This window comes from Podarcis bocagei (genome assembly GCF_964188305.1).
Source record: "Podarcis bocagei genome assembly, chromosome: 6".
Classification (NCBI taxonomy): Eukaryota; Metazoa; Chordata; class Lepidosauria; order Squamata; family Lacertidae; genus Podarcis; species Podarcis bocagei.
This window is the reverse complement of record NC_138130.1, coordinates 98996746-99018297: the sequence shown is the minus strand read 5'-3', so window position 1 is coordinate 99018297 and position 21552 is coordinate 98996746. Positions and strand designations below refer to the sequence as shown.

General features: G+C 47.0%; 1 protein-coding gene across 2 annotated transcripts in view; it reads right to left on the bottom strand.

Moving 5' to 3' along the window:
- PAK1 (p21 (RAC1) activated kinase 1) overlaps positions 1–21552 on the bottom strand; it is a 118074-nt gene that overhangs the window by 7163 nt on the left and 89359 nt on the right. For both annotated transcript variants that reach the window (XM_081197395.1, XM_081197394.1), the window contains 4 exons: positions 19813–19990; positions 17109–17172; positions 12125–12173; positions 11796–11908 (listed from right to left, as the gene is read on the bottom strand). In XM_081197395.1, the coding sequence (XP_081053521.1) occupies positions 11796–11908; positions 12125–12173; positions 17109–17172; positions 19813–19990 (404 nt within the window). The remainder of the gene's footprint in view (positions 1–11795; positions 11909–12124; positions 12174–17108; positions 17173–19812; positions 19991–21552) is intronic.

Below are 21552 nucleotides of genomic sequence, written 5' to 3'. Positions count from 1 at the left end.
TCCAGTATCCCTGCCAAGAAAACTCCATGGACAAAGACAACAGGCATATAAAAGTTATGACACTGGAAGATGAGCCCCTCAGGTCGGAAGGTGTCCAACATGCTACTGGGGAAGAGTGGAGGACAAGTACAAGTAGATCCAGAGCTGATGAAGCGGCTGGGCCAAAGCCGAAAGGACGCTCAGTTGCGGATATGCATGGAAGCGAAAGGAAAGTCCAATGCTGTAAAGAAAAATATTGCATAGGAACCTGGAATGTAAGAACCATGAACCTGGGTAAGTTGGATGTGGTCAAAAATGAGATGGCGAGAATAAATATTGACATCCTGGGCATCAGTGAGCTAAAATGGACGGGAATGGGCGAATTCAGTTCGGATGACTATCATATCTACTACTGTGGGCAAGAAACCCGTAAAAGAAATGGAGTGGCCCTCATAGTCAACAAAAGAGTGGCGAAAGCTGTACTGGGATGCAGTCTCAAAAATGATAGAATGATCTCGATACGAATCCAAGGCAGACCTTTTAACATCACAGTAATCCAAGTTTATGCACCAACTACTGGTGCTGAAGAAACTGAAATTGACCAATTCTATGAAGACTTACAAGACCTTATAGAAGTGACACCAAAGAAGGATGTTCTGCTCATTATAGGGGATTGGAATGCTAAAGTAGGGAATCAAGAGATAAAAGGAACAACTGGCAAGTTTGGCCTTGGAGATCAAAACGAAGCAGGGCAAAGGCTAATAGAGTTCTGCCAAGAGAACAAGCTGGTCATCACAAACACGCTTTTCCAACAACACAAGAGACGACTCTACACATGGACATCCCCAGATGGGCAACATCGAAATCAGATTGATTATATTCTCTGCAGCCAAAGATGGAGAAGCTCTATACAGTCAGCAAAAACAAGACCTGGAGCTGACTGTGGCTCAGATCATCAGCTTCTTATAGCAAAATTCAAGCTTAAACTGAAGAAAGTAGGAAAAACCACTGGACAGGTAAGATACAATCTAAACCAAATCCCTTATGAATACACAGTGGAAGTGAGGAACAGGTTTAAGGATTTAGATTTGGTGGACAGAGTGCCTGAAGAACTATGGGTGGAGGCTCGCAACATTATACAGGAGGGAGCAACTAAAACCATCCCAATGAAAAAGAAATGCAAGAAAGCAAAGTGGCTGTCCAACGAGGCCTTACAAATAGCGGGGGAGAGAAGGCAAGCAAAATGCGAGGGAGATAATGAAAGATACAAGAAATTGAATGCAGATTTCCAAAGAATAGCAAGGAGAGACAAGAAGGCCTTCTTAAACGAGCAATGCAAAGAAATAGAGGAAAGCAACAGAATGGGAAGAACCAGAGATCTGTTCAAGAAAATCGGAAATATGAAAGGAACATTTCGTACAAAGATTACCATAATAAAGGACAAAAGTGGTAAAGACCTAACTGAAGCAGAAGACATCAAGAAGAGGTGGCAAGAATACACAGATGAATTATACCAGAAAGATATGGATGTCTCATACACCCCAGGTAGTGTGGTTGCTGACCTTGAGCCAGACATCCTGGAGAGTGAAGTCAAATGGGCCTTAGAAAGCACTGCAAATAACAAGGCCAGTGGAAGTGATGGTATTCCAGCTGAACTGTTTAAAATTTTAAAAGATGATGCTGTTAAGGTGCTACACTCAATATGCCAGCAAGTTTGGAAAACTCAGCAGTGGCCAGAGGATTGGAGAAGATCAGTCTACATCCCAATCCCAAAGAAAGGCAGTGCCAAAGAATGCTCCAACTACCGCACAATTGCACTCATTTCACACGCTAGGAAGGTTATGCTTAAAATTCTACAAGGAAGGCTCAAGCAGTATGTGGACCGAGAACTCCCAGAAGTGCAAGCTGGATTTAGAAGAGGCAGAGGAACCAGAGACCAAATTGCAAACATGCGCTGGATAATGGAGAAAGCTAGAGAGTTCCAGAAAGACATCTACTTCTGCTTCATTGACTATGCAAAAGCCTTTGACTGTGTTGACCACAGCAAACTATGGCAAGTTCTTAAAGAAATGGGAGTGCCTGATCACCTCATCTGTCTTCTGAGAAATCTCTATGTGGGACAAGAAGCTACAGTTAGAACTGGATATGGAACAACTGATTGGTTCCAAATTGGGAAAGGAGTACGGCAAGGCTGTATATTGTCTCCCTGCTTATTTAACTTATATGCAGAATTCATCATGCGAAAGGCTGGGCTGGATGAATCCCAAGCCGGAATTAAGATTGCCGGAAGAAATATCAACAACCTCAGATATGCAGATGACACAACCTTGATGGCAGAAAGTGAAGAGGAATTAAAGAACCTTTTAATGAGGGTGAAAGAGGAGAGCGCAAAATATGGTCTGAAGCTCAACATCAAAAAAACGAAGATCATGGCCACTGGGCCCATCACCTCCTGGCAAATAGAAGGGGAAGAAATGGAGGCAGTGAGAGATTTTACTTTCTTGGGCTCCATGATCAGTGCAGATGGTGACAGCAGTCACGAAATTAAAAGACGCCTGCTCCTTGGGAGAAAGGCGATGGCAAACCTAGACAACATCTTAAAAAGCAGAGACATCACCTTGCCAACAAAGGTCCGTATAGTAAAAGCCATGGTTTTCCCAGTAGTGATGTATGGAAGTGAGAGCTGGACCATAAAGAAGGCTGATCGCCGAAGAATTGATGCTTTTGAATTATGGTGCTGGAGGAGACTCTTGAGAGTCCCATGGACTGCAAGAAGATCAAACCTCTCCATTCTGAAGGAAATCAGCCCTGAGCGCTCACTGGAAGGACAGATCGTGAAGCTGAGGCTCCAATACTTTGGCCACCTCATGAGAAGAGAAGACTCCCTGGAAAAGACCTTGATGTTGGGAAAGATGGAGGGCACAAGGAGAAGGGGACGACAGAGAATGAGATGGTTGGATGGTGTTCTTGAAGCTACCAGCATGAGTTTGATCAAACTGCGGGAGGCAGTGGAGGACAGAAGTGCCTGGCGTGCTCTGGTCCATGGGGTCACGAAGAGTCGGACACGACTAAACGACTAAACAACAACAACAACAATGCAATACAAAAATGTGATAATAAAACTTTAAAATAGGCAACCTATATCAAAAAAGTAACATTCAAAAATCATTAGAATAGAATCATAGAATCATAGAGTTGGAAGAGACCACAAGGGCCATCGAGTCCAACCCCCTGCCAAGCAGGAAACACCATCAGAGCACTCCTGACATATGGTTGTCAAGCCTCTGCTTAAAGACCTCCAAAGTAGGAGACTCCACCACACTCCTTGGCAGCAAATTCCACTGTCAAACAGCTCTTACTGTCAGGAAGTTCTTCCTAATGTTTAGGTGGAATCTTCTTTCTTGTAGTTTGGATCCATTGCTCCGTGTCCGCTTCTCTGGAGCAGCAGAAAACAACCTTTCTCCCTCCTCTATATGACATCCTTTTATATATTTGAACATGGTTATCATAGCACCCCTTAACCTCCTCTTCTCCAGGCTAAACATGCCCAGCTCCCTTAGCCGTTCCTCATAAGGCATCGTTTCCAGACCTTTGACCATTTTGGTTGCCCTCCTCTGGACACGTTCCAGTTTGTCAGTGTCCTTCTTGAACTGTGGTGCCCAGAACTGGACACAGTACTCCAGGTGAGGTCTGACCAGAGCAGAATACAGTGGCACTATTACTTCCCTTGATCTAGATGCTATACTCCTATTGATGCAGCCCAGAATTGCATTGGCTTTTTTAGCTGCCGCATCACACTGTTGGCTCATGTCAAGTGTGTGGTCAACCAAGACTCCTAGATCCTTTTCACATGTACTGCTCTCAAGCCAGGTGTCCCCCATCTTGTATTTGTGCCTCTCAATTTTTTTGCCCAAGTGCAATACTTTACATTTCTCCCTGTTAAAGTTCATCTTGTTTGTTTTGGCCCAGTTCTCTAATCTGTCAAGGTCGTTTTGAAGTGTGATCCTGTCCTCTGGGGTGTTAGCCACCCCTCCCAGTTTGGTGTCATCTGCAAATTTGATCAGGATGCCCTTGAGTCCATCATCCAGGTCGTTGATAAAGATGTTGAATAAGACCGGGCCCAAGACAGAACCCTGTGGCACCCCACTAGTCACTATTCTCCAGGATGAAGAGGAACCATTGATGAGCACCCTTTGGGTTCGGTCAGTCAGCCAGTTACAAATCCACTGAGTGGTAGCATAGTCAAGACCGCATTTTACCAGCTTCTTTACAAGAATATCATGGGGCACCTTGTCAAATGCCTTGCTGAAATCAAGGTAGGCTACATCCACTGCGTTCCCTTCATCTACCAGGCTTGTAATTCTGTCAAAAAACGAAATCAGGTTAGTCTGACATGACTTATTTTTCAGAAATCCATGCTGACTATTGGTGATCACAGCATTCCGTTCTAGGTGCTCACAGACTGTTTGCTTAATGATCTGCTCCAGAATCTTCCCTGGTATTGATGTCAGACTGACTGGGCGATAATTATTTGGGTCCTCTCTTTCCCCCTTTTTGAAAATAGGGGCAACATTTGCCCTCCTCCAGTCTGCCGGGACTTCGCCTGTTCTCCAGGAATTCTCAAAGATGACTGCCAGTGGTTCTGAGATCACATCTGCCAGTTCTTTTAATACTCTTGGATGCAGTTCATCTGGCCCTGGAGACTTGAATACATCTAAACTAGCCAAGTATTCTTGTACTATCTCCTTAGTTATTCTGGGCTGTGTTTCCTTTGCTGAATCATTTGCTCCAAATTCTTCAGGTCGGGCATTGTTTTCTTTATCGGAGAAGACTGAGGCAAAGAAGGCATTGAGGAGTTCAGCCCTTTCTGTGTCCCCTGTTTGCATTTCACCATCTTCTCCTCTGAGTGACCCCACTGTTTCTTTGTTCTTCCTTTTGCTACGAACACACCCATAAAAGCCTTTTTTGTTGCTTTTAACCTCTCTAGCAAGCCTGAGTTCATTCTGTGCTTTAGCTTTTCTGACTTTGTGTCTACACTTGCTGGCTATTTGTTTGAATTCCTCTTTGGTGGTTTCCCCCATTTTCCATTTTTTGTACACATTCTTTTTTAATCTTAACTCAGTTAAAAGTTCTTTAGATAGCCACCCTGGCTTCTTTAGGCACCTTCCATGTTTCCGTCTCATTGGTATTGCCTGAAGTTGTGCTTTTACTATCTCCCTCTTAACAAACTCCCAGCCATCATAAACTCCCTTTCCTTTTAGTATTACTGTCCATAGTAATAGTATTAAATAATAATACAGTGGTACCTCTGGATATGAATGGGATCCGTTCCAGAGCCCCGTTCACATCCTGAAGTAAACGTAAGACGTGACTGCACGTTTGCGTGTCCGTGGGTCGCGTTTCGCCACTTCCACGCATGTGCATGACATCATTTTGAGTGTCTGCGCATGCCCGAGCGGCGAAACCCAGAAGTAACGTGCTCCATTACTTCCGGGTTGCCGGAGAGCGCAACCCAAAAATACTTAACTTGAAGCTACTTCAACCCGAGGTATGACTGTAACGTATAAAAGTTAAACAGAAATCCACTCAACAGATACAATAAATAATTTCTAAACTATAATCAATAAAACAATGGCAAGCCAAAGTACAGGGAGGAGGCAGTCTCTTGCTCGGCCTAACCCACCTCGCAAGGTTGTTGTGAGGGCGAAACAGGCAGAAATATTGTGGCTCTCTTCTAAAGCATGAGAGGGATGGTTGCAGGATCAATGGGGTTTTGTTTCTATATGTGGCCAAGAAAACCCCTGTGCATGCCCCCAAAATGGGCAGGGGGAGAGAGAAATGGTATATTGTCTTCTCCCCAGCTTGAAAGCTGTCCCTAATGAGTCAAGAAAGGAGCCAGGGAATGTGCAGTTGCTGGGAAATTTGTGGTGAGAACACATTTGAGTATTTTGCTAGCCGAAAAGGGAGGAAACACCAGCAGAGAGAACTCCGGTGGGGCGTTCCCACATTCTGCGACCCTGAAGAGATGGCACCCCAGTCCCCAGTTTCCATAGGACTCCTTTGGGCATGCAAACAAATCATCCTCAAATTTATGACCCACCCTTCACCAGCGAGTCCCAGGGCAGGTTACAACAATTTAAAATTGAAAACAAATGATAATTCTGGGAATGAGGTGGGTCACACGTCTCATGTGTCAAATGACAGGGTGAAGAGGCTTCTGCATCAAACATTGCCAACCTGGTAGCTTTCACATGCTTTGGATGACAATTCCCAGCGTGGCCAAAATATCCGAAGGGCACCAGCTTAGTGATGGAACATAAGCAGATTAGTTGCTGGCATCCGTCTGCAATGGAGTGCACTTCCGGGGGTGAAGTGCATTAGCAGGACTGAATTGATCCCCTACTCCCCGAGGCACAAGCCTGGGCTGCCCAGACAACAAGACCCTCTCTCAGCCTCGCTGATGTGACCCAAAGGAAAGAGGAGCAAGATGTTTGGCACCAGCTTGGCTGAAGGAGTTACCAGAAGGAGGGGTACATGGTTTGCTCCATGGCCTTTTCTTCTCCTGAAGATGTCCCTCAAGGCAGCAGAGGTTTAGGATCAGAGATTTCCTTCTCCTAGATGGGCTCCCTTCCCAGGTGGATGAGCCCTGTCTGCTCCTAATAATAAGCAGCTACCTTTTAAGGCAGGGACGCTGGCGGCGCTGTGGATTAAACCACAGAGCCTAGGGCTTGCCGATCAGAAGGTCGGAAAGCACGTCAAAGTGCAAGTAGATAAATAGGTACCGCTCTGGCGGGAAGGTAAAGGGCATTTCCGTGCACTGCTCTGATTCGCCAGAAGCGGCTTAGTCATGCTGGCCACATGACCCGGAAGCTGTACACCGGCTCCCTCGGCCAATAAAGCGAGATGAGCGCCACAACCCCAGAGTCGTCCATGACTGGACCTAATGGTCAGGGGTCCCTTTACCTTTACCTTTTAAGGCCATTGTTCTGTCTTCATCCAATTTCTCTACACTGCCCTTTAGTGGTCCTCAGGGATTTTAGACGGGATGGTTTCATCCTTACCTGGCGATGCCAGGAATAGAACCTGCGACCTTCTATGCGGAAAACAGATGCTCTACCACTGAGATATACAGTCATACCTCGGGTTACAGACACTTCAGGTTGCACATTTTCGGGTTACGGACTCACTGAAACCCGGGAGTACCAGAACAGGTTACTTCCAGGTTTGGGCACTCGCGCATGCGCAGAAGTGCTAAATCGCGCTTTGCGCATGCACAGAAGCACCGAATCGCAACCCACGCATGCGCAGACGCGACGCTGCGGGTTGCGAACGTGCCTCCCGCACGGATCACATTCGCAACCCGAGCATCCACTGCATAGCTGTCAACCGTCCCTTATTTGGCGAGAAAGTCCCTTATCCCAGCCCCGTGTCCCGCTGCTGTCCCTTACTGAAGATCTCCCTTAAATTTCCCAGGTTTCAAAGGAAGCAGCTCCTCTCCCTCCCTCCCTGCCGGCCAGGGAGGCTCCAATTGTGTTGCTTGGCTGCATTGTTCACCCAATAAGGAGTCTAAGAACGACTGGGGGGTGGAGCTTGCATGCCTTGTGCCGATCAAATCGGCTGTGTTGCCTGGAGACTCGCCTTTGCTCAGTGCTTCCCAGCGGAGAGGTGACGGTGGTTTCCCTTGCTGCACTGTGGAAACCACCGCTTGAGGCTTCGTTTGGCTGCTGGCTGGGCTTTCTGCCTTTGGCTCGGAGGGGCTCAGAAGTCGAACATACCTGTGCTCTGAAAATCCCTTATTTTGGCTGCTGATCCCTTATTTTCGAGGCTGCTGGTCCCTTACTTTCAAACCTGTAAGTTGACAGCTATGATCCACTGTAGCCCTTCCCCAACTTAAAGTTCAGTGGTTGGGGCACTAGACTTGCATGCAGAAGGTGTCTGGTTCAAACTCCAGCATCTCCAGCTATGGCCAGGGGTCTTTCCTGTCTGAAATCCTGATGCTGCCAGCCTGTGTATGCAACGCTGCGCTAGAAGGACCAGTAGTCTGACTCAGGATGAGCCCCTTTCCTATGTTTCGAGGTTACCGTATTTTTCGCTCTATAAGACGCACCAGACCACAAGACGCACCTAGTTTTTGGAGGAGGAAAACAAGAAAAAAAATATTCTGAATCTCAGAAGCCAGAACAGCAAGAGGGATCGCTGCGCAGTGAAAGAAGCAATCCCTCTTGCTCTTCTGGCTTCTGGGATAGCTGCGCAGCCTGCATTCGCTCCATAAGACGCACACACATTTCCCCTTACTTTTTAGGAGGGAAAAAGTGAGTCTTATAGAGCAAAAAATAATTTCCCCACCCTTCGTTTCCACCCATGAATTTTCACAGGTGCCCCCATCTCTTAACGAATATATCCTGGGGTTGCTGTCCTCCTCCCCACCGAAACAACTCATTCCTGTTTTTCAGAATAGGCTAAAACGGCTTTAAATGAATGAACAGGGACTGGGCTGCCGGAGAACTGTGACAGCTAAGGGCATCTGTGACGGCTGCTTCGGGGACGGCCGCAGCAGGGGACTTTTTCAGTCCGGAAAATCTCAGCACAAACATGTTTCTGGCAAAGGCAGCTCAGCTGGCCCCACTGCAACTTCTGCCCCGCTGGGAAAGGAGGAAACGAAGCACTCAGAGCAGCAGCCACTTCTCCTCCCCGGAGGAAAGAAAACGAGCCAAAAGCAGCAGGTCTAGGAGCTAGCAGGAGGATGATGCTCCCCCTTCTGACCTGAACTCACAGCATCCAATGTCTTAGGACCGTATGGTCACCAGCTTCTCAATAATTTTTTTGTAAGAGGTCGCCAATTCCCCTTTCTAAAAAAACCAGATTATTGTCAACCTGACAACTGCCATCTGTTCCCGTGGGCTTTGTTCTTACTGTTGCGACTTCCAACTGATTCTTTTCTTCCTTGGCTACTCTTCCACGTTTTTGCAAACGGGATCCTCTGCGGTGTTAAAGTACATAGTGCTTGAACGGGATTAAATAGGTTGCTGGGATAGCTCAGTTGGTACAGCGTGTGACTCTTAATGACACACTTTGCGCAAAAGTTCCCTGCGCACAAGTTCCCCTGTGGTTAAACCACAGAGCCTAGGATTTGCCGATCAGAAGGTCAGTGGTTTGAATCCCCACGACGGGGTGAGCTCCCATCTCTCGGTCCCTGCTCCTGCCCACCTAGCAGTTCAAAAGCACGTCAAAGTCCAAGTAGATAAATAGGTACCGCTCCGGCGGGAAGGTAAACGGCGTTTCCGTGCGCTGCTCTGGTTTGCCAGAGGCGGCTTAGTCCTGCTGGCCACATGACCCGGAAGCTGTACACCGGCTCCCTCGGCCAATAAAGCGAGATGAGCGCCACAACCCCAGAGTCAGCCACAACTGGACCTAATGGTCGGGGTCCCTTTACCTTTACTTTAAATATCATTTAAGTACTAGAAGGTGTTGAAGTTTTGCACACCACTGCTAATGAATTTGTGTAAACCACATGCAGAGTTATTTAGTTTGTGGTTTGCTTCTCTGTATTTCTGGGAAACTGCAGGTGAGCAGAGCACTTTGCCACTCATGCACCTCATGGTTCGATGAGAACAAGATAGTGGACTAGTTCAGCTAAAGGCCTGATCCAACGGGCTCTTATGTTCTTAATGAAAGTCCACTAAAGTTGGAGGCTGCATCAAGTTAAGAAGATCTTCCCGTCTCCTGAAGCGATTATCCTTTTTTATTGCACAAAGCTACTATCCTACCGTATTTTTCGCTCTATAAGATGCACCAGACCACAAGACGCACCTAGTTTTTGGAGGAGGAAAACAAGAAAAAAAATATTCTGAATCCCAGAAGCCAGAACAGCAAGCGGGATCGCTGCGCAGTGAAAGCAGCGATCCCTCTTGCTGTTCTGGCTTCTGGAATAGCTGCGCAGCCTGCATTCGCTCCATAAGACGCACACACATTTCCCCTTACTTTTTAGGAGGGAAAAAATGAGTCTTATAGAGCAAAAAATACAGTACTTAGGAGCTGGTGAAACTACTGGTGGGGGAAATAAGAAAAACATTTTGTGGGGAAACCACTGGTCTTCAGAAGCTGCTAAAAAATGCTCCTCTCAACTTTTGAAATGTGGTTTAATTTTAAAAGACAGTTTGGGCAAACTTGAGATGTGTACATTTCTCGCTCAAGAGAACGTGTGCATGCACACGAAAGCTCATACCAATAGCAAACTTATTTGGTCTCTAAGGTGATACTGGAAGGATTTTTTTTTTCTTTCGACTACGGTAGACCAACACGGCTACCCGCTTGTAACTAGGGACACCATTGTTCTCCAAGTAAATCATCTCTCCCCCCCCCTTTTTTTTAAGTGCATGTAACTTGCATGGTAGGGATGCGGGTGGCTCTGTGGGTTAAACCACAGAGCCTAGGACTTGCCGATCAGAAGGTCGGCAGTTCGAATCCCCGTGTTGCTCGGTCCCTGCTCCTGCCCACCTAGCAGTTTGAAAGCACGTCAAGGTGCAAGTAGATAAATAGGTACTGCTCTGGCGGGAAGGTAAACGGCGTTTCCATGCGCTGCTCTGGTTCGCCAGAAGCTGCTTAGTCATGCTGGCCACATGACCCGGAAGCTGTACGCCGGCTCCCTCAGCCAATAAAGTGAGATGAGCACTGCAACCCCAGAGTCGGTCACGACTGGACCTAATGGTCAGGGGTCCCTTTACCTATACCTTTAATATGCATGGTAAAAGCAGATATTCTCTGAGGCTCTTTATGTGGCCATAAAGCATCATCCACATACTAGAAGGAGCCATCAACAGATATGATATACAAAAACAAAAATTAGGGGGGGAAACTTAGATATGTGCAAAACATACAGATATGAACTTGAGGCCTTTTTGTGGTTGGGATTCAGTGTTGCAGAGGCAGGCAGACTTGAGGCTTGTGGAATTCGCTTTATTTATTTATTTTACTAGACACTCAAGAGTCACCAAATGGAAGTCAGGTGTCAAAGACAGGCACTTGGAATTAATGAATTACTAACCGGGGAATTCATTTCAAATGCCAAAACTGAACAGAGCTCGCTCCAAAGTTCCCTGCCATTTTTTTCAATTTGCTGTTGTCATTTTGTAGTTGCCATTATTAAGCAATGGTGGGTCAGAAATCAGCACTGATCTATTTCAAACTGCCCCAATATCTGCCAGTAGATCTCAATTTACCTTCTGCCCACCTCTAGTCAATACTACAATGAGGCACGTCTAGTACAGTGGTACCTCGGGTTACAGGCGCTTCAGGTTACAGACTCCGCTAACCCAGAAATAGTACCTCGGGTTAAGAACTTTGCTTCAGGATGAGAACAGAAATCACGCTCTGGCGGCGCGGCAGCAGCAGGAGGCCCCATTAGCTAAAGTGGTGCTTCAGGTTAAGAACAGTTTCGGGTTAAGAACAGACCTCCGGAACAAATTAAGTAATTAATCCGAGGTACCACTGTATTCCAATCAGGTTTTGTCCCTACCCAAGCCTGAACACTAGAGCCCTTCTCTCGTCCTACAGTTTCCAGGAACTGGCATTCAAAAACATTACTGCCTCCAGCCTTGTGTGTAGAACATAGCAATCACAGCTAGTGGCCATCAATAGCCCTCTCCTCTTTGAATTTGTCCAATCCTCTTTTAAAGCCACCCAAGCTGCAGCCACCACTGCTTCCTGTGGCAGAGAGTTCCACAGTTTAACAATGCGCTTCGTAAATAAGTGCTTTCTGTCATCTGCCCTGAATCTTGTACACATGACATTCCCTCTTGGGGGAAAAGTGCGAATACCTGTCCAGGTAGTTGACAATGTTGGGATTCTTGTTTTCCCTCATGACGAGAATTTCATTAATTATCAGCTCCTTCTTGGGCTGTTGCTGCAAGTTCATCTGCTTAATTGCAACCTGAAATGAGGGCGGGGAACAGGGAAGAGGAATAATTACAATTAAGTCTCTAGTCGTCTGAAGCTGGATCTAATTTAAGTTTCCAACTCTTGTGTCCTTGGTCACAATTCCGAATTGGAGCGAATCGGGGAGCAGGGGTCGAGAAGTGAGGCTCAAAATCAAAGCCAGAACATCTCTCATTTAGTGAAACAGCTCCAGTATCCCCATAACACTTACCTCCTGTCCTGTAGCTACATCGATCGCCGTGTAAACTGTCCCTGAAGCTCTGAAAGGAAGGACAACCCGTTAAGACATGCTTTTATTGTAAACGTTCAATAAATAAATGTTCATAAATGCACAAGGTAAAACACACGTATACACAAGTATATAAATCCCACATCTGAAATAGTAAAGGTAAAGGTACCCCTGCCCGTACGGGCCAGTCGCGACCGACTCTAGGGTTGCGCGCTCATCTCGCCGGGAGCCGGCGCCGTCCGAAGACACTTCCGGGTCACGTGGCCAGCGTGACGAAGCTGCTCTGGCGAGCCAGCACCAGCGCAGCACACGGAAACGCCGTTTACCTTCCCTCTAGAAAGCGGTACCCATTTATCTACTTGCACTTAGGGGTGCTTTCGAACTGCTAGGTGGGCGGGAGCTGGGACCGAACGACGGGAGCTCACCCCACCGCGGGGATTCAAACCGCCGACCTTACGATCAGCAAGTCCTAGGCACTGAGGTTTTACCCACAGCGCCACCCGTGTCCCATATCTGAAATAGTACAGGAAAGCAATCCTGAAGCCATCTGGATTCTTCATGACCCCAAATATTTCCTTTGCAGAAGGAAATATATTGGAGAAACCTTTCCCCTTAGTTCTTTTCACTTACAAATCATACAAATCCTGTCTTAAGGGCATATTTTCTGTATGAATAGGGCAAGGCCTGTGTGACCTACTTACTGTCTCAAAAGAATGGCCAGGCAACCCAGGTAATGCAATCGTTAAAACATTATCAGGTCATCTTGACAGACAGGAGAGAAGCTGCCTCTTTCTGTGATGTATAAACGGTGCTTTTTGGGTGGTCTTTAGCTAAGGGGTTGGGCAACACCTAAAATAATTAAAGGTTCCTGTGCACTTTGTTCTTTCTCCTCACCTCCTTGCAAGGGGTGTGTGTGTGTCTGCTGCAACCTAAAAATAAAGATCTCCCTTTCTTCCGCTGGATCCTGCCTCCATACATTATTCTCTGACCGATCGTGGACTTTTTGTTGTTGTTTAGTCATGTCCGACTCTTTGTGACCCCCTGGACCAGAGCACACCAATCACTCCTGTCTTCCACTGCCTCCCGCAGTTTGGTCAAACTCATGCTGGTAGCTTCGAGAACACTGTCCAGCCATCTCATCCTCTGTCGTCCCCTTCTCCTTGTGCCCTCCATCTTTCCCAGCATCAGGGTCTTTTCCAGGGAGTCTTCTCTTCTCATGAGGTGGCCAAAGTATTGGAGCCTAAGCTTCAGGATCTGTCCTTCCAGTGAGCACTCAGGGCTGATTTCCTTCAGAATGGAGAGGTTTGATCTTCTTGCAGTCCATGGGACTCTCAAGAGTCTCCTCCAGCACCAGAATTCAAAAGCACCAATTATTCAGCGATCAGCCTTCTTTATGGTCCAGCTCTCACTTCCATACATCACTACTGGGAAAACCATAGCTTTAACTATACGGACCTTTGTTGGCAAGGTGATGTCTCTGCTTTTTAAGATGCTGTCTAGGTTTGTCATTGCTTTTCTCCCAAGAAGCAGGTGTCTTTTAATTTCATGACTGCTGTCACCATCTGCAGTGATCATGGAGCCCAAGAAAGTAAAATCTCTCACTGCCTCCATTTCTTCCCCTTCTATTTGCCAGGAGGTGATGGGACCAGTGGCCATGATCTTAGTTTTTTTGATGTTGAGCTTCAAACCGTATTTTGTGCACTCCTCTTTCACCCTCATTAAGAAGTTCTTTAATTCCCCCTCACTTTCTGCCATCAAAGTTATGTCATCTGCATATCTGAGGTTGTTGATATTTCTTCCAGCAATCTTAATTCCAGCTTGGGGGGCTCAGAATCCCTTGGGGAGATGGGCAGCAAAAGCCAACTCCAAATCTTTCTACAACAGCATTAACACACTAAATGATCAATAACACACTAGACTATGGGTGATATCCAACTTTAGGCAACTTCAGAACAGACCCATAGAAATCCATGGACCTAATGGGTCTACACTGTGACCAAGCTTTAGTTGTGTATCACCCCGTGAGCTGTCACACAATAATCTGCGTTGCAGGGTACTGCCGTGACTGCAAAATGACATTGCTGCTCTAAGAATACCAGGGAAGCTAGTTAAATAACCAGTCGCCCCCGGTAACATAGGAAGCTACCTTATACAGAATCAGACCATTGCTCCATCTACCTTAGCACTAGACAGCACCTAGACAGCATCTTAAAAAGCAGAGACATCACCTTGCCAACAAAGGTCCGTATAGTTAAAGCTATGGTTTTCCCAGTAGTGATGTATGGAAATGAGAGCTGGACCATAAAGAACGCTGATCGCCGAAGAATGGATGCTTTTGAATTCTGGTGCTGGAGGAGACTCTTGAGAGTCCCATGGACTGCAAGAAGATCAAACCTCTCCATTCTGAAGGAAATCAGCCCTGAGTGCTCACTGGAAGGACAGATCCTGAAGCTGAGGCTCCAAGACTTTGGCCACCTCATGAGAAGAGAAGACTCCCTGGAAAAGACCCTGATGTTGGGAAAGATGGAGAGCACAAGGAGAAGGAGACGACAGAGGACGAGATGGTTGGACAGTGTTCTCGAAGCTACCAGCATGAGTTTGACCAAACTGTGGGAGGCAGTGGAAGACAGGAGTGCCTGGCGTGCTCTGGTCCATGGGGTCACGAAGAGTCGGACACGACTAAACGACTAAACAACAACAAAACCTTAGCACTGTCTGAACGGACTGGCACTGGCTCTCTAAGGTTGCAAGCAGGGAATGATCCTATCTGGAGATGCTATTGGGGTTTGTACCGGGGATTTTCTATGCATAAAGCAGATATTCTGCAACTACATTATAGGCCTTCAGGGGAACTTAGCCTGTTGCAAGCCAGACTCAGCTAAAAACAACCACAGATAGAGGAGAGTTTGGAAAAAGAATAACTCAAGTTAAGTGGCCTGCAAGGAACTTAGGTAAACAAAAGCTTGGTAGTCAGTAGGAGGAAGCCAAGGTTAGTCATTCCAGCAGAGCTTCAGAATTCTTGGGTTTTTCACTGAGGCTTTGTTTCCCTTTGGCGGCATCACTGCACAGCAAGAGGCAATTGGTTGTATGGCGCCGTGACATCATTCTGGTCTCACGACCATCGCTAATTGGTTGGGATCACGCTGGGAGGGAAAGTTAGAAGCCCCAGAATAGACCATAGAGAAGGTGAACACAATAGCTGTGAGAGTCAAGAGCGTTTGTGCGCGCACACACACAAAAGGAATAGTGTGCGCACCTTTTCATCCTCACTGTTTTAGGGGCAACCATTCAGCTAATTTTAACATGCTTAAGCTTGGCTTTCTCTGAACTGCTCTCTGCAAACGCTTGCCAGCTCATTTCACGTGACATCAAGGCAAACGCTCGCCTCGGCTGAAGATTTTCACAGCTCGGACTGTGAGTCAACCTCTTCCCCAAGCCCCCATAGGTTTCGTTTGTGGGTGACTGGGTCAGTCCCCGCACTAAACAGGCGTGGTGCAGAGGCCTCGCCACGCGGAGACTGACTTCCACGACGCGGCACGGCTTCTGATTGGCTGCAGGAAGCTCCTGCAGCCAATCAGAAGCTGCGGACACCTCTGGGCACCGCCTCTTCCTTCCCACTAAGGTGGCTAAGCGGGAGGAAGCGGCTGAGGGGGAAGGAAGTGGCATAGGCAGGGGGGCCTTTCGGGAGAGGGGGTGCTTTCGGAAGGGGGTGGGTCCAGCCCCCCACAAGGTCTGAAGGACAGTGGACTGGCCCCCTCCTGAAAAATTTTGCTGACCCCTGCTCTAAACTAATGTTCAAAATCTGGGCTTATCTTATACACAGATAATATCTCCCCCCATTTTCTTAAATCGGAGTCCCCCAAAAATAGGGGGTATCTTATACATGGGGGCATCTTATAGATGGGAAAATACGGTATTTGCTTTGGTTTCTTTAAAACTGCTGTTTTCTACTGGAAGATGTGTGTGGATTTGAGTCAATCAAATCAGCTATGACTGCTTTTTCACAGCTCAGCAGCTGGAGAGCGTGAGACTCTTAATCTCAGGGTCATGGGTTCGAAACCTACATTGAATCATAGAATCATAGAATCATAGAGTTGGAAGAGACCACAAGGGCCATCGAGTCCAACCCCCTGCCAAGCAGGAAACACCATCAGAGCACTCCTGACATATGGTTGTCAAGCCTCTGCTTAAAGACCTCCAAAGTAGGAGACTCCACCACACTCCTTGGCAGCAAATTCCACTGTCAAACAGCTCTTACTGTCAGGAAGTTCTTCCTAATGTTTAGGTGGAATCTTCTTTCTTGTAGTTTGGATCCATTGCTCCGTGTCCGCTTCTCTGGAGCAGCAGAAAACAACCTTTCTCCCTCCTCTATGTGACATCCTTTTATATATTTGAACATGGCTATCAGATCACCCCTTAACCTCCTCTTCTCCAGGCTAAACATGCCCAGCTCCCTTAGCCATTCCTCATAAGGCATCGTTTCCAGGCCTTTGACCATTTTGGTTGCCCTCCTCTGGACACGTTCCAGTTTGTCAGTGTCCTTCTTGAATTGTGGTGCCCAGAACTGGACACAGTACTCCAGGTGTGGTCTGACCAGAGCAGAATACAGTGGCACTATTACATTGGGGGGAAAGATTCCTGCATTGCAGGGGGCTGGACTGAATGACCTTCGGGGTCCCTTCCAGAGCTACAATCCTATGATTTTATAGAACTGTAGAGTCATCTCGTCACACCTAATCAAACTGGGAAACAGCCCAGGGATTTTTAAATTTTAATAAGTCACAATTGTGTTCAGGCGTTCAGTCACACACCTGAGAGCACAGACTATTGGGATTCAGTAATACGCCATCACAACTGGTCGCTATGCTCTAGCAAAGTATAAAATGCATTTTGAGAAATTCCAGATCCATGCTCATTTCATGCTGAAGGCAGAAGAGGTGAAGGAAGCCGGAGACCATATACTAACCCTTGCCCGATCTTCTCAAAACTTGTATATTTCTTCTTGGGGTCACCCACACTCACAATACCTCCTTCAAAAACAAAAAAGGGAAAAGAAAAATTAGGATTAAATGAAAGAGCTTTGGAAGGCCGCTCAGCTCTCCTGAACAAACAAATTTAAAAGCAAGCATGACAGAATCTGAGCTGATCAGAGCTCCTTGCAAGACCTCAGACCCCTGGGAATGCAATTAGCTTTGCTAAGCAGATAAACTAAGGACACGTTCACCTGGTGCCATCTCTGTTGCCTCTTAGGTACTGGGCAAAACCATTCCTGTTGTCTTGTGATTTAAAGTTCCCTGGTATTCAGGAATATTGCTTTAGCTGTCGCTGATACATTAACCACTGTGGCGTTTTGCTGCTTTTGTCCTTTATATGAGCTGCCTTCAGGGTGCCTGCATCAAATTGTCAGGAGCTCATCCTACACTCGAGTAGGACCCTGGCAGAGACACATGCCTGACAGGCATGTTCCCACCCTCCCTCCTGGTCGATCGTTCAGGAGCTTCAAAGGCTTTCTTCAGCCCGAACATCACAGCGACCGATGCCAACAGACACCGGCACACTTAGGGATCCGCAGAGTCTTCGCAGTTGCGTAACAGACCTCAGGAACTCAGCATTTTGGCTAATCTACTTTACATATAAACACACACGGAGCACTGTAACATGGCTCCCTCTCTCTCTCTCTAGCATCAGACAGGAAAGAGAAAAAGAACAAAGGACAATAGTCCTACTTCACGGAACACAGTAACACAAACATCCTGTCTCCATCACTTCCCACTTTGTGGAGTCAAAATATACCACGTCATGTGATAGGCAAAAATCCCATGACTGCAATCGTGGAGCAGGAATTCTAACACAAATATGCATTATATACATTATAAGTTCTATATGAATCCCGTGCTGATCCCAATCCACTACAACTAAGACATATGAACAGAAATTATAAGATATATTTCACAGATGGAAGAGATGGCCCTTGCGACTCTACAATTCTGCGATACCGAGCAAGTCCTCTGTGGGCTGTTTTTGGAGGGGGACGCTCTAAAGGTTGTTGATTACCTTACCGGCCCACTGCAAACCCTAGGCTTCGTCAAAGTCTGCAAATACAGTGGTACCTTGGTTCTCAAACGCCTTGGTACTCAAACAACTTGCAACCCAAACACTGCAAACTCTAAGTGTTCCAATTTGCGGACTTTTTGCAGAAGCCGAATGTGGTCCGTTTTGAGTGTTACGCTTCCGATTTGAGTGCCGCACTTCCGTTTTGAGGTCTGTCTGTTTTTGCTATTTATTTTGCGTTTTTGCGGATCTTTTTTGTTTTTGTGACTGTGACTGTGTGGAACCCAGTTCAGCTACTGACTGATTGATTGATTGTGTGACCGCAGTACATTGTTTATTGCTTTCATTTTATGGATCAATGGTCTCGTTTGATAATGAAATTCATGTTAAAGGTAAAGGGGGCCCCTGATCATTAGGTCCAGTCGTGGCCGACTCTGGGGTTGCAGCGCTTTACTGGCCGAGGGAGCCAGCATACAGCTTCCGGGTCATGTGGCCAGCATGACTAAGCTGCTTCTGGCGAACCAGAGCAGCGCATGGAAACACCGTTTACCTTCCCGCCAGAGCAGTACCTATTTATCTACTTGCACTTTGATGTGCTTTCAAACTACTAGGTGGGCAGGAGCAGGGACCGAACAACGGGAGCTCACCCCGTTGCGGGGATTCGAACCGCTGACCTTCTGATCGGCAAGTCCTAGGCTCTGTGGTTTAACCCACAGAGCCACCCGCTTAAAATTCATGTTCAGTTGCTGTTTTAGGGGTCTTTTTTGAAAGTCTGGAACGGATTAATCCATTTTGCATTACTTTCTATGGGAAAGCATGCCTTGGTTTTGGAACGCTTTGGTTTTGGAACAGACTTCCGGAACGGATTAAGTTTGAGAACCATGGTTCCACTGTACTTCTCTCTTGCGCATGGGCGTGAATGCATTTTGGCATCATAAGGAACAGCACTCACTATCCGGACATCTGAAATAGAGGGAATGTCGCCTGAAGGACAGGTCTACCAGCAGGCTAAACAGAATGCCCACGTTGGGCCATAGTATGCTTTCCAAAATATATAGCTTCAAGGAGTGGGGTGTGGGTCAGAGGACAGGCAGCAATGAAAAGGCTGTTGCATTCACACACGACCAGAATGCTTTCTCGAAGCGTTTGGTTTGCCACTTTTGGAAAACACGATGGCTTTGTTCCCATCCAAGAGGGCTGCTCTTGCATTCGAAATGTTTTTGCATTCCCCAGCAAGGGTAGAATACAGCCTCACACATCCCAGGGTTTTGAAACTGAAAGGAGTTTCTATGGTAGCTCTGACATTCACACCTAACACAGAAACACGCACACAGAGAGCATCTCTCCTCCTTTGAAGAAGCTGAACCCACCAGCTGACACCACTGTGAGAGGATTCAGAAAGCTGGGGTTTTTTGAAGAACGAAAACATCTCTTCGGTGTCGTGAAAGTGCTAAATTTTGCACAAGGTGGAGCCTGGGGAGAATGTGTGTGTGTGACACAGAGATAGAGAGAGAAGAGTGCAGTTGTGAAGTGGTGACAACCTCACAGTGTGAGGTGACCTGAAATATATCCATTTCCCTGAGGTCCCATTTGAAAAACCCAGCAGTGAGAAGACTTACTTAATTTCTCCAAGATTTCCTCGTCTGTCATTTTGGGTTTCTTTTTCTGCTTCTCCGTACTCCTCGCCAACGTGTCTGGAGGGGTCGTGCTGTTTTCGGAAGGCGATGGGATTGGAGAGGTGGCCACGTCTCGGGTCGGGGCTGGAGGAAGGGGTTCGATCACCGACCGGGTGTATATCTGCGGGGAAGGGGGGTAGAATATATATGTAAATAAAGGTAAAGGGACCCCTGACCATTAGGTCCAGTCGTGGCTGACTCTGGGGTTGCAGCGCTCATCTCGCTTTACTGGCTGAGGGAGCCGGCGTACAGCTTCCGGGTCATGTGGCCAGCATGACTAAGCCGCTTCTGGCGAACCAGAGCAGCACACGGAAACGCCGTTTACCTTCCCGCCAGAGTGGTACCTATTTATCTACTTGCACTTTGACGTGCTTTTGAACTGCTAGGTTGGCGGGAGCAGGGACTGGGCAACGGGAGCTCACCCCATCGTGGGGATTCGAACCGCCGACCTTCTGATCAGCAAGCCCTAGGCTCTGTGGTTTAACCCACAGCGCCACCCGTGTCCTATATATGTAAATAGTTCCAAGGTAAATCAAACACTACCAACGGCTAAAAAGGAGGTTCTTGCTTGGTCCCAAACTTCCTGAGATTCACCCCTGCAGTACACAGTGCTGCAGCCCTGTGAAAATTGACTGCAAAACTGGTGGCCAAAACTGCAAATCCAGTGGGTGGGTGTTTAAAAGAGTTGGCCTAAAAAGGCATGGCCAAATTTGGCCCTCTAGCTGTTTTGGGCCTACAATTCCCATCATCCCTGACCACTGGTCCTGTTAGCTAGGGATGATGGGAGTTGTAGTCCCAAAACAGCTGGAGGGCCAAGTTTGGCCGTGCCTGGCCTAATAGGTCTGCAAAAACGGCTGCAAAAAATCTGTGTGGGAAAGGAGATTAACACAGATTTTGGGATCTGCTGGTAAGAGCCTCTAGGCTATTGAAAATGGCTTGATTAGCAAGGAGGTGTGGTTAGGAGTGACATCTAGGTGATGACTACTTTAAATCTGCAAAGGGAGATTTGCACTGAAAACAACAATGAATTTACAAGCTGCAGTTGCAATTCAGCTGGCTGAGAACGTGAATGCCTGGTTTCCTAAAATGGAGCCTCTTTCTAGTCCCAAACTGAGCCTCCCTTCTCATGCTACCATAGCAAAAGCTGAGATTTTTTTCCTAAAGGAGACTTTCTTAACAACGTGCTTTATGTTGTGATACTGTGAGAGCACGGAATAGAGAACTGAGTGCAAAATCCCAGCTCCATTCTGAAAAAGAAAAATACAAGCTTTTTATGGTTGGGGAGAGATGCTTAAAGCATCTGTAGAATCAGAGAGTCAGCCGAACGGTGCCTCCCTTTTTTGAGGGAAGGTTTCAATGCCCTGCCTTAAAATGCAAAAGTATATCTGCTCAATTTGCACCTTTATATACAGGTCACAGAACTCAGCGGTGACTTAGGAGAGGCGGATGTTGTTTTGAATCTGGGGCATTGATAGTCCAGACTGTTGCTTTCATACCCTGCTAGAATAAGTGTCTAGAGCAGCCTTTTTCAACCTGTGGGTCCCCAGATGTTGTTGGACTACAACTCCCATCATCCCTAGCTAGCAAGGCCAGAGCTCAGGGATGATGGGAGTTGTAGTCCAACGACATCTGAGGACCCACAGGTTAAGAAAGCCTGCTCTAGGGTTTCTCAAACTTGGGTTT